Source organism: Cucurbita pepo, chromosome 5 (genome assembly GCF_057944985.1).
Source record: "Cucurbita pepo subsp. pepo isolate OVF chromosome 5, ASM5794498v1, whole genome shotgun sequence".
NCBI classification, from domain to species: domain Eukaryota; kingdom Viridiplantae; phylum Streptophyta; class Magnoliopsida; order Cucurbitales; family Cucurbitaceae; genus Cucurbita; species Cucurbita pepo.
In genome coordinates, this window is record NC_141802.1 from 15,349,902 (window position 1) to 15,363,108 (window position 13,207).

Genomic DNA, 13,207 nt, shown 5'->3' on the forward strand with positions numbered 1-13,207 from the left:
TATACTTGTTTGTATGCAACATACCGGAGAAGTAATCCATACTCATGACATATACTATGCATGAGGTCCCGCATTTATACGGCGCATGTCTTTTGGCCCATGCACGTGTCGTACCATATGATTGTTTAATATGTGTGTATTATGTTATTTGATGCTATGAAGTATATATCATAAGTTATGCTATGAGATGTTTATGTTATGTTATGGATCTTGTTGTGACTTCCATGTCATATGATATATAATGCTTCTATACGATATGTCATGCACACTATGTTAATCTGAGTACGGTTAGGATTATGAGATACTGAAGTGCCACGTATGTATTCATAAAAGTTTATAAAAGAATGAATGTATGATCTGCATCATGCATTTATGTCATGATTTAAAACTGTGACGATCTCATGCATTTTTTTATGTCATGTGCATCGGGATACTTTCGTGTTATAATGAGTACAAACGCGTACATTTCGATCTGAACATACGCCATGATAATTATTCTAGCCATTTCCCTCAGTGGCTTCGGCAGCGTGAGCATACGCAAGCTAAAGGGCAGGCCTAGGGAATACGTATATGCCCACCTGGTCAGTCCATGTGCAGGTATGTGGCTCGTGTATAGAGAAGTACTACACATCTAATTTTATCCTGGACTGGAAACGAGAGTTCAAGGTCATTAAATATTTTTGTTCAAGGATACGTCTCACAATGATTGCTACTCTTATTTTTTCAAGTAAAGGTAAGATAGCTCTTGTATACATAATGGTGTAGCAACAGAGGTCATGGGATCGAAGCTAGGATAGTTGCTTTTATATTTATATTGTAGCCCTTAGGTTAGATCATGACGTTTTCATTACTTTGAGTTTTTGTTATTTTGATTTTGCTATTTTCTTGATGATTACTCGTATTTGAAATGGATTTTATGAATGTTTAAATCATTTACAAAATGTTTTAAATGAATTTTTTTTGTGCATATTAGACATGTCATGCATGCAGTGGCAACTTATTAGAATAGATTTGGTATCCTAAACAGGTAAATTGAGGTAGGAATTTATTGTTGTCTTGCTTTATACGATCGGTTCTTAGCTTAAATTTTTTTAAAAGGCATATACTTATGCCTAAGTTTGACATCAAATTACGAGAATGAAATTTAATTCTCGAAGACCCAATTACCACACCCATTTGCAGGTACGTTGCTTTTCATTGCATCAAGGTTAATTATTAACACTCAAATTTGTAGTTCATTTGTGAACTTATGTGTTGTTGTACACATTGGGGTTTCTTTTTCGATCCTTAACGTAACATTAAACTTTGAAAATTAAACGTGGGCTACGACAAATAGAACAGGCTAGTTAGGCTAGTGCATGGTGACTTTCTCTTAGTGGTGTTAGGTAGAATTACTCAACGTAATAGTGACTTATCTAAGTGGTAATGGTAGAAAATATCATATCATTTAAAAACCATACTACAACCCTCCTTCCACATACATACATACAGATATATATATATATATATATCCAAATTACAAAATATTTAATTTTTCACTTATAAGTTTGGGTTATTATGGACTGGAGGGCTTGGCCCAGCTGGAGTATAATCCATCGCCCCCAAGTCATGGGCGTTTTCCAAAGCTCCTCCATGGCTTATGGTGGTGAGCTGATCCTCCTCGCTATGCCTCGTCTTTTCAAGCAAACTCGGTGCACCGAAAGACCCTAAAACATCATGCACAGCAAAGTTTTAAAAACTATGATACCTATGATACACTGTAATTCAAAATTAAATATCTTTAACATGGGTTACCTGGAGTTGTGACGAGGAGAATGAAAAGAAAGAGGAGGGGCAGTAGTTGAAGGAGGCGAACGCATGAAAGTGTTGATGCCTTCGAAACCATGTTTTTGCAAGCAACCCGTCTTTGCTCGGTGTAAGTTGAGTTTATTTTTATGAAGAATTTGGGTTATATAGAGCTTGGATTGTGTCTCCATGTGTATATTTATATAAAGGGCAACCCTTGTATGCTCTGTGTAAGTTGACTTTCCTTTTATGAAGAATTTGGCTTATATAGAGCTTGGATTGTCTCCATGTATATAAAAAAGAAAAAACTAATAATAATTTTTATAATTGTGTTGTGTGTTGCAGGATTTTGGTTTCTATATGTAACGTTAAAGTTAAAAAAAGGAAAGAAGTTTTCAAAAAATGAAAAATGGCACCATTAACCAACCATAACGTTCGCTTAAAACCCTCAACGACCTCCCTCGTTCACGCATCTATCTCTATAACATTTTATTTCAACATTATGCATGTGTCATGTTCTCGAATTGCGATGTCATCATCATGTGCATAGGGATGATGTGATGTCCCACATTGATTGGAGAGGAGAACAAAACATCATTTATAAAGGTGTGGAAACCTTTACTAGCATAAGCGTTTTAAAGCCTTGAGGGGAAGCTTGAAAGGGAAAACTCAAAGAGGACAATATTGGCTAGTGGTGGGCTTGGGCGAATGTATATGTACACACAAAATGCATGAGTGGGCAGTAACTATTAGTGGGCAGTAACCCAAGAACAAAGTTTATAGATATATTAGTCTAAGGTTTGTTAGTTAGAATATGCAATATGTTTCGTTGTGATCTAGATTTAGCTTCTTGCGTTTAAAACATTTGCAACAAAACTTATGAACATGTGCTTCATCTTCGACCAAAGGAAGTGTTTATGCAACATCTTATCAACTTCATTAATCCTAACATATCCCAAGGCCCAGCTTCTTTCAAAAGCAAATCTTTTCTACAAATATATATATATATATATATATATATTTTTTTTTATTAGACAAGATGCATAAATAGTTCTGAAATCTTCGTCATCTCTATATAATTCTATAGTATGCTCAAATCCAAAAATTTAGAAGTAAAGAGATCGTACCTTTTAGGTAACATATCAGCTACCATATTATTCTTACCTTGCTTAGATTTGATAACATACGAAAATGTTTCAATAAATTCCACTCCCTTTGTCTACGGTTCAGTTTGCATTCTCTCTGTCCTTTTCGTTTTTCTCACTATTTTTCTTTCTTGCAGGTGTCTTGGAGATGACTAAAGGTCGGGTTTGGTTTTCGTGGTGACCCCGACGTCGGGCGCGCTTCGTGGGTCGTGTGCAAACGAAAACTCCGGCGTTCACCGGGGTTTTCGGTCTCGCCGACAACCACAATTTTTTTTTTTTTTTTTTTTTAAATATCTGATCCGTTACACACAACTATTTTTTTAAAGTTTATAAAGTTTAGGTATTAGAACAAAAGTAGCAATTTTGAGGGCATTTTCTATATTTTAACCTAATTTTGTATATATATAAAACAACATATATCCAAATCGTTTACTTTCATTTCCTATTTCCAAATTATGTCTTCAAATATGAAGAGAAAGAGAATAAAAATATTAAAGCTATATAATGGTTGAAAATATCATATCATTTAAAGAGCATATTACAACCCTCCCTCCACACATGTAATAAACCAAAATACAGTGAAGATATATATATATATATATACCAAATATTTTAAACTTTCACTTATTAGTTTTGTTATGGACTGGATGGTTTGGCTTGGGTGGAGTATAATCCATCGCCAGGAAGCCATGGGCGTTTTCCAATGCTCCTCCATGGCTTATGACAAGCTGATCTTCCTCGCCCTGCCCCGTCTTTTCAAGCAAACTCCGTGCACCCAAAGACCCTATGTTAAGGATATTTAGTAATAAATTATATTTTCCCGTATATATTATATTTGATATTTTATTATAAGGCAAATATCTAATATTTGCCTTAATACCATAGGTATCTTTCCATTTATTGTTATTTCCATATCCTTGTAATTTATTTGATTATAAATAAGATAACTTTCACACCATTTAGGTAGGGTGGATTAATCAAACATTTACACCCTAAAACACCATGCATAACGAAGTTTTAAAGATATGGTAACTATGGTAAACCTTAATTCAAAGCTAAATATTCTTAACATTCGTTACTTGGAATTGTGTGGAGGAGAATGAAAAGAAAGAGGAGGGCGAGTTGCGGAAGGAGGGTTGATGCGCCCGAGACCATGTTTTTGCAAGCAACCCTTGTTTGGTGTGTGTAGTGTGATTTTCTTTTCATGAAGAATTTGGCTTATATAGACCTTGGATTGTGTCTCCCAAGGTCTATATTAGAACAGCCAAAAATTTCGGCATTAACCAACCATAACCTCTCCTTAAAACCCTCATATCACTTTATTTCAACGGTCTACGCTCGAAGATTAGAGAAGGAAAAATGGTATACCCAATCCAACACCACACGGGCCGCTACGTGACGCCTCATCTCGACTCGGCTCAACATGTTACCGGCACGGCGCTCTATCGGTTCAGCTTGATGGCTTGACAGCTCGGCTTCTCGTCTTAAGTGGCTTAGTATACAAATAATATATAGTTTCCTAAGTTTTCAATCCTTTTAAGCAATTTTGAACTTTATTATTTAAGGCATTTCGACTCCTATTTACTAAGTTTACTTAGTTTTAGGACTTAGGTTAGAAATAATCACCAGGTTTAGTTAAGCTAAAATATTAATATGTCCTGTTTACGTAATGTGAATTTATATAGGTAGGAATTGAACATTGGAAGCATAGTTTAGAAGCAACTACCAAGTAATTAGTAACTTCGGCTAAGGCCTATAACTAGTGACCTTAGTGTTGGAGTATAACTAATTGATGTATAATATATGCTCTGTGTCTTCTGCATGTATCATATTAAATGTGTCATGTGATGTTTGCCATATAGACATGATGCATATATGAAATATGTTACGGAGGAAAGAAGAAAGAAAATGAAATAAATGTTATGTTTTGAATAAAAATCATGGGACCTCATGCATGTATGTATGTCATGTGCATCATGATATTTTCTCTTTATGATATGTTATATTTAGTACAAACGAGTACATTCGATATTTATGTTTGTCATGTTATCATGCAGGTCTTTCCTTTTCTAAGGCATCCGATGATGTGTAATGCGTTGTGTCCGACCAAGTCATACCCAAGAGGTACGTATACGAGCTTGTCTAGTGGGCCCATGTACACGTACATGGGTTGTGTGTGGAAAAGTATCATGCATCCAACCCTACCAGAACTGGAAAGAGCCCAAGGTCATATTACGGTTTTACAAGATATGTTTCATTTGTGTATTGTGTGTGATTGCATTACTAACCCCCAACAATGGGGTGACTTCCTGAATATTTCTTAAAATACTCAAGCCACGTACTACCCTATATTTTTCAGGTAAAGGAAAAGCTCTCATACACCGATGACAATGAATATTGGAAAAGCCATGGAAATTGCTATAATGTTCCCTTCTTCTTTTGGCGGGAAAAACAAGAAAACGTGTCATGTTCCATGGTCCCTCAGGTATGTCATACTTAGACCTTAGGGGTGTTTAGGGATTCTAGCTCTTTATCGCTCTAGCTCTAGAGCCTTAATCTTAAGATAAAACATTAATGCATGTTTTGTTAGGAAGATATTCCTATCAATAATCTAAAGCATATAAACATAATTTAAACATTCATGCATACTCAATAGGGAGATAACACCCATTCAAGTACCGTGCAAATCATTAAAATTGGCATGCATCATAAATTCTCACTTTGCTTTGGACTTCCCCAAAACGGCTCGTACTAATGGAGAGATATCATTTGATTATAAACTCATGAACATTCTCTAAATTAGCGGATGTGGGACTTTCATCATCCAATATGTTTGACCTCTCATCATAGAAGGGGACGTCCCTTAGGGTTGATTTTGACTATTTTTTCTAATTTTTTTACCATTTTATTTTATATTGTTTCAGATTTCCTATGATTTTTCTCAACATTAACAACTTAAAAAAAAAAAAAAAAAAAAAATTAAATTAAATTATTTTGAGTTTTTAATAAATACCATTAACAACTAAAAAAATTAATTCTTAATTATTGACTTATCTATATAAGAGGAAGGGCATAATTGTAAAACACTAAAGTTAACATAGACTTTTCAAAAAAAGGAGAGGCGCTTTTGGAAAGGAAACAGCAGCAACACAAAGAGTACAAAGATTCCAAATACAACCAATCATAGTTCGCCATCTGGCAAATTAGACTCACCCACCTTCTTCAACATACCCGCGCCTGTTGCTCTTCATCTACCTTTCTTTCTCCGGCACTGCGCTTCCCAGAGCGGCACAAATACTCTAGCAGCCTTCTTCTGGTTTGTTCTGATTTTTTACTTCTATTTTTTTCGCATTTCGCACTGTATGCTCTCTAATTTATTAGCTCCATCTTAATTTCCCCCAATTTCTTTGATTTTGAGCATACCCCATTTCTTAGATCGCATTTTTTCTGTATTTTCTTAATGGGATTGTTTCAAGGCAGTTTGATTATGCTTATACCTACTTATCTGCATTTGTAAGGATCTTCTTTCAATCTTTCGTCCCTTTTTCCAGCTTGATTTATCGACTGCTCTATCGGTCATGGACGGAAAGGAAACGAACAGAAATTCATCACTAGTATGTGTTGTTATTTTGCTGTTTGATTATGCTTCTTGTTATTTTGCTGTTTGATTATGCTTCTTCCTTGTCCAGCTCGATTCATCCACTGCCCTCTCGGACTTGGGAAGCGAAAAAATAAGGAGAAATTCATCACTAGTATGTGTCCCCATAATGGCTGATTCACCTCATTTGATGATTGCTGATACACACAAGGCAAAGATTAGTGGTGCTGATCTTGTTGAGATACGATTAGATAGTTTGAAGATTTTCAATCCTCAAGAAGATCTCAAGACTATTATAAAAGAATGTCCATTACCTACTTTATTTACTTACAGGTTTTTCTTCACTGGAATCTCTCTTTGATTAAACTTTACTTTCTAATCTAACTTCGCCATAAGTAAATGAGATTTTATTGATACAATCAATTCTGTTTCTGAAGACCTAGTTAATGAAAGCGAACTGGAAAAGTACTAATTAATATCTTAAAATTGATTGTGAATTTGGAATTAGTGTTCATCGAATTCATTTGTATGCCATTTTTTATTGCTGATACTATTGTGTTTAGCATCTGATACAGGAAAGCCTTTTCCTTGTATATATGAATGAAGTACTGAAGGATAAAAGCTAAGCAACTTAGGATTGAAGTGTCTAACTTGAAGCGTGTTAGACGAACACGACTCTCCACAATGGTATGATATTGTCCACTTTGAGCATAAGCTCTCATGGCTTTGCTTTGGGCTTCCCAAAAGGCCTCATACCAATGGAGTTAGTATTCCTCACTTATAAACCCATGATCATTCCCTAAATTAGTCGATGTGGGACTTCCATCATCCAACACCTCCCCTCGAACAAAGTGCGCCTCCCCTTAATCGAGGCTCGACTCCTTTGGAGTCTTAGTCATTTTTGACTGCCTTCGAGGAGGGGCTTGGCTCCTTTTCTTTAGGAGTTCTTTGTTCGATATTTGAGGATTTGAGGATTTATCAATCTATTGGCACGACTAAGTTTAGGGCATGGCTCTGATACCATGTTAGACGAACACGACTCTCCACAATGGTATGATATTGTCCACTTTGAGCATAAGCTCTCATGGCTTTGCTTTGGGCTTCCCAAAAGGCCTCATACCAATGGAGTTAGTATTCCTCACTTATAAACCCATGATCATTCCCTAAATTAGTCGATGTGGGACTTCCATCATCCAACAAAGCGAAGCCATACACTAATACTGAAGAGTTTCCAGCACTTTTTAAGTTGAAATAAGAATGTGTTTCGTTAGCCAAATGGGTTTGAAGGTTCATTAAACAAGGTCATTCTCTTTGGCATAAACTTATTGTGAAAATAATTCTGGAGTGGCTATTCTGATTGGTTTATTGGTCCTTTCTAGTATAATAGTTCATGTAGCTGTAGGCTTTTAATTGTTGAACTCCGAAATTTAGTTCTCGATTTCTCTAAACTTTCACTTGGTGGTGCTTTTCGAATCAAAATCTTGGAGGCATCTGTGAAATATGAAGTTCCACTGATAAATCTGTTTCCTCTTTGGACAATATGGATGGTAGTAAAGGACTTATCCATAATTCAAAATTGGAACTTTGGAGGTAATGACTAGGCTTTGAATCCTGGAAGAGATTTTAATGATTGGGAAATGAAAGATTGGGATCACCTGTTGCAGAAAAAAATTTAAGGTATAAAATCTTGGGGACTTTGGAAGATTCTGGTCTCATTCCAGTAAAATCCATTCTCTAGAGTTTCAGCGGGGACCTATGTAATCAGTACACTGTTCTTATAAAGTTATTTAACTGCAATGTCTTCTTGTGGCTCTAACTTTGGATGGCATTAATACTATGGATCAAGTCTAGCAGATGCGACCGTATCTCTCTGTCCCCTAACTAATGCATTGTGATGAAAAAAGAAAGAAAGAAAGAGAATAAAGAGTTAATTGACTATTCCATCATTGTTCTTTCTTGGCTATTTGGTAGATCAATAATCTTTTGTACTTTTCATTTTAGTTAAGCTATTAAAAGTCTTTAAGGCACAGAAAAATAAATAGGAATTCTGTTTTGCTTCGTTCGTTCTTCTAGGTGGATTAGTCCATCTTCATCAGTTTTTTGTGCCTTCTTCTCCTGTAACTGATTGTTCTCTGGGATCGTAGCCATTGGCAAGACCATTTTATGATTCGAAGGCTAGATTTTTGTTAGTTTTATCACTTCTGCTTTTGGAAATTTCATCTTTTCAACCAAATGCAAGGCGTTTGTTATTGAAAAAGTTGTCATGCAAGCCATTGAGACTATATAGGGATTTTCTAGATGAGATCTTCATGTCAAAAGCTTTGGGCTATGCTGGAAAATTCAAATTTGTGGTTGTGTTTATCCACCAATTACTCTATCATCATGGGAGGCCTCGGGGGAAAGATTACAATGTCTATTGGCCTTCGCCAAGGTGACCCATTATCACTTTTCCTTTTCATTTTAATTGTTGACTGGTTTTGGGAGGACCCATGGATTGATGATAGAGCTCTCAAATTCTCTTTCCCAAGGATCTGTAATATAATAACTACAAAAGAAAGTTTGGTTTATCTGTATTGGTCTGAGTCTTCAAGAGATTGGCTTTTATGCCTGTTGGAAAAAATATGACTGATGAGGAAGCTCTTGGATCCGTGACATTACAAAAATGTGTTAGAGCAAACTAGGCCGTTTCATGAAGGAGCCTCTAAGTCATGGCCTCTCCAAAATGATGGCTGTTTCTTAGGCCTTTAACCCACTTTTGAGTGATGATAGTGCCCTGTTGATATTGTGATGACTAAAGCCATCTGGAAAGCTAAGCTGCCAAAAAAAGTGAAGATTTCCTTACGGGTTCTCGTCCTAGGGAAACTTAACAAAGGGGTTTGCTCCAAATGAGATGGCCAAATTGCTTCTTATCCCCGAATTGGTGTGTCGTGCAGAATGAATGGGGAAAACCAACATCTTTTCTTCTCTTGTTTGTTGGCTAGCACAATTTGGCCCAAGAATTTGACGTTGTTTGGCTTGAGTTGGCGTTTGTTTAATAGAGTTGATGACACTCTTTTCTAGTTGATTTTTGAAACTCCCTTCCAGTAGTCGTACCATTGTGGCATCTTTGTGGAAGATGTGGAATGAGAGAAACCAGAGGGTCTTCAAAGAGAAAGCATGCGGCTTCAACCAGCTATGAGAGTTCACTCGACTGTTTGTCACCACTGGTGTTCTGTCTCTCAATCATTTTGTCATTAAGATCTTGTTCACATTTCAGCCAGTTGGGAGTCATTTTTGTAACTGTGGGAATTTCTCATGTCCCTTGTGTGTGTTCTTTTCAGCAATGTATGCTCCTTGGCACTCTCCTCTCTTTTAATTTATGAAATGAGTGCATTAAGACACGAAGGTTTGCAAAACTCAAATAGTTTCGAAGTGTAATTCTAGTTTGTAAAATGTAAATGTTTTTTAGCACAAGGTTTGTAGTTTCATGAATTATTTGTTTTTTTTTTTTTTCCTAGACCAAAGTGGGAAGGTGGTCAATATGATGGTGACGAAAATCAACGGCTTGAGGTACTTCGATTAGCCATGGAGTTGGGGGCTGATTACGTGGATGTGGAACTCCAGGTTACTTTCCTACTGCTAAAATAGCATTTTTGTATTCAACCGCAACGGGTTTCATAGTTCTTTGGCTAACTTGTGGTTGTGTTCTAACTGATAGAAATTTAAGCGGCTGTTAATATGCAAGTTTCTTATACTAAAAAAAGAAAGGGTAGTTTAAGCAAATCGAGCATCCTACATCCTTTGTCTAGACACGAGTAGGTGCTTGGAGACCTTTCGCTCTTAGCTCGTTGCTGGATAAAAATGGATTGCATGTTTGGAGGCAGAGACATGCTATCGTATGCTGAGCTTGAGGGATACCTCGAATTGGTTATGCCAAGCAGGGGTGCACCATGTCTAGTCTTGAGCAGTGTGATCCCAAGTTGACAAATATTCATGGGTGAATGGTTGTTCAAGGCGTCTTCTCAACTATCAATTGCTGTATTGAGCAACTAGGTTGAAAATAGTTCATGCAATATCTTGATCTTAGAAACATCAAATGCTTGTACAATTCAAAGCAGGAAGAAAAAGAAAAAGAAAAAAGAAAAAAGAATAAAATGTTCCTTGCTGGAATGAACTTTTTCAAATCTTTGATATTTGTTTGGTCTAATGCAGCAATGGCACTCCTTTGATATTTGTTTTGTTATCCACTCTCATATTGTAGGTTGCTCGTGGGTTCAACGACTCCATTCGTGGAAAGAAGCCAGAAAAGTTGAAAGTTATTGTTTCCTCTCACAATTATCAAGAAACTCCATCTTTAGATGATCTTAGTAAGCTTGTTGCAAGAATTCAAGAAAGTGGAGCTGATATTGTGAAGATTGCAACGACTGCCTTGGATATCACCGACGTGTCACGCATTATTCACATAATTGTGCATTCACAAGTAAGCATCACATGCTTTGATTCACAGGGTAAGTTTCTTGTATGTTATTAAGGCAATATTCATTATAGCCTGTTTGAATTCAGGTTCCAGTAATAGGGCTTGTAATGGGAGAAAGAGGCTTGATTTCACGGATACTTTGTGCTAAATATGGTGGGTATCTTACTTTTGCTACCCTCAAGGCCGGAATTGTTTCTGCTCCTGGACAACCCACAATTGAAGACCTTTTAAATTTATACAATTTCAGACAGATAGGTCCTGATACAAAAGTTTTTGGAATCATTGGAAAGCCAGTGGCCCACAGCAAATCACCCATGTTATTCAACGAGACATTCAAGTCGATAGGTTTCAATGGTGTTTATGTACATTTTTTGGTGGATGACATAGTAAACTTTCTCCAGACTTACTCGTCCTTCGACTTCGCTGGATTCAGGTTCATTGCTTTATAAAGAGCATACTAATGGTTTTTCTTGTTCTATAAAATAGAGTGGACAACAATGATTCTCGTAAATATATTTGAAATGCAGCTGTACAATTCCACATAAAGAGGCTGCAGCAAAGTTCTGTGATTGGGTTGATCCAGTGGCTAAGGTAATTGAGTTGCTGTTGAAATCAAAGTTTGGCTGGTTGCCTATTTTCTTATAGTGTACGTTTTGTTCGACACATTAGTCAATTGGTGCTGTTAATTGCATTGTAAGAAGAGACGATGGAAAATTCGAAGGTTATAACACGGATTATGTCGGTGCTATTTCTGCTATTGAAGATAAACTACGAGGTGTGTGTGATCTGCTTCGCCATCTTTTCCAGTTTCATTTATAGTTCATATCTTTGATCCATTCTTAACTTAGCAGATCCCCACAGTAGTAGCCCTCAATCTGGCTCACCCTTGTCTGGCAAGCTATTTGTTGTGATTGGTGCTGGTGGAGCAGGCAAGGCGCTTGCGTACGGTGCGAAAGAGAAAGGAGCTAAAGTTGTGATTGCCAATCGTACATATGGTTAGCTTATATCTTTCACATCATTTTCTTTCTTCTGTTGAAAATCTGATGGCTTTCTTAACAATCATCTCGGTAGCTCATAGTTTTAGAGCTATCACGTTTCGTTTAGAGCTATCATGTTTCGCGAGAATCATGTTTGTTTCATATCCTTTTGAGTACTTATCTAACCTACTGTTACAAATTTTGACATTTTCCTGTATTGTGCTTATAGAACGAGCAAAAGAACTTGCGGTAACCATCGGAGTCGATGCCGTTACTCTTGCTGATTTGGATAATTTCCATCCAGAGACAAAAATGATTCTCGCAAACACAACGTCTGTAGGAATGCAACCAAAAGTCGATGAAACGCCGATTCCCAAGGTATGTAGCTACCAATGATGTGCGTGTGTGATTGAGTTACGCACTTAGATTGTTCTCACACAACAAATGATTGTTACTTTATAAATTTTATTGATGAACAATTTTAGCTTCAATTATAGTTCAATCTGTTTGATTTGCAGCATGCTCTGAAAAATTACTCACTGGTGTTCGATGCTGTTTACACGCCGGTGATGACGAGACTGTTGAAGGAAGCTGAAGAATCCGGGGCGAAGATCGTTACTGGCGTGGAGATGTTTGTTGGACAGGCATATGAACAATACGAGAGGTTTACTGGGTTGCCTGGTAAGTTGTAGCCAAAATGATTGAACTTAGTTTTCTAATATATGTTTATATGTTCTTATAACCTTTGTTAATCTGCAGCACCCAAGGAGCTGTTCAGGAAGATTCTGAAAATCTAGTCCAAAATTTAGTATTGTGGCTGAGCTTCTTTTCTTAGTGTTGTTAATGAAAACTTAGTTGAATGAGGGAGGACATAATTTTATTTATTTGAAGGAGCTAACATGAATGCATTTTTATGCTCCCACGGCTTTGCATTTGCACAAATAATTGATCATGTTGTCATTCTATGGAATTATAACTTCATTTGCTTCTAATAAACTTTTGTTTGGAATGATCATTAGCTCAAGAATTGATTATCTTTTTGAACTTTGTATGCAAGTAATAACTTTAGATGCTTATTACTTTTGTTTCGTCCGTGCCCATGTGTGTGGGCCTTGTGTATCCAATTTTGTTCGGACCGAAAAGTAGAGACTAAAGGCATGATGTTTTATGATTGCATTTCCTGACTCAAACAATGGAGCTACTTGCTAAATCTTTTTTTTTTTCTAAGTAAAGGCAAGAGATTCTT

General features: G+C 36.5%; 1 protein-coding gene and 1 long non-coding RNA gene across 2 annotated transcripts; one reads left to right on the forward strand and one right to left on the reverse strand.

The window, feature by feature from the left end:
* Positions 1 to 1,411: 1,411 nt before the first annotated feature.
* On the reverse strand, positions 1,412 to 1,994 carry LOC111796071 (uncharacterized). The gene is made up of 2 exons (XR_002815283.2): positions 1,795 to 1,994; positions 1,412 to 1,706 (listed from the first exon to the last, which is right to left on the reverse strand). It is a non-coding gene; the product is annotated as an uncharacterized LOC111796071 (long non-coding RNA).
* A 4,102-nt stretch (positions 1,995 to 6,096) lies between these two features.
* Positions 6,097 to 12,976, forward strand: LOC111795483 (bifunctional 3-dehydroquinate dehydratase/shikimate dehydrogenase, chloroplastic). Its single transcript, XM_023677933.2, has 12 exons — positions 6,097 to 6,246; positions 6,482 to 6,544; positions 6,620 to 6,861; positions 10,026 to 10,131; positions 10,769 to 10,987; positions 11,071 to 11,417; positions 11,512 to 11,575; positions 11,654 to 11,759; positions 11,836 to 11,979; positions 12,191 to 12,339; positions 12,480 to 12,642; positions 12,721 to 12,976. The coding sequence occupies exons 2-12, from the start codon at positions 6,509 to 6,511 to the stop codon at positions 12,756 to 12,758; spliced, it is 1,614 nt and encodes a 537-aa protein (XP_023533701.2). The 5' UTR covers positions 6,097 to 6,246; positions 6,482 to 6,508; the 3' UTR covers positions 12,759 to 12,976.
* The last annotated feature ends 231 nt before the right edge of the window (positions 12,977 to 13,207 follow it).

Bases quoted from the DNA above. Each gene is read 5' to 3' on its own strand.
- LOC111795483 (XM_023677933.2), top strand. From the start codon at position 6,509: ATGGACGGAAAGGAAACGAACAGAAATTCATCACTA. The intron at 11,760-11,835 runs GTGTGTGTGATC...TTAACTTAGCAG, and splicing joins TATTGAAGATAAACTACGAG to ATCCCCACAGTAGTAGCCCT. The intron at 12,340-12,479 runs GTATGTAGCTAC...TTTGATTTGCAG, and splicing joins ATGAAACGCCGATTCCCAAG to CATGCTCTGAAAAATTACTC.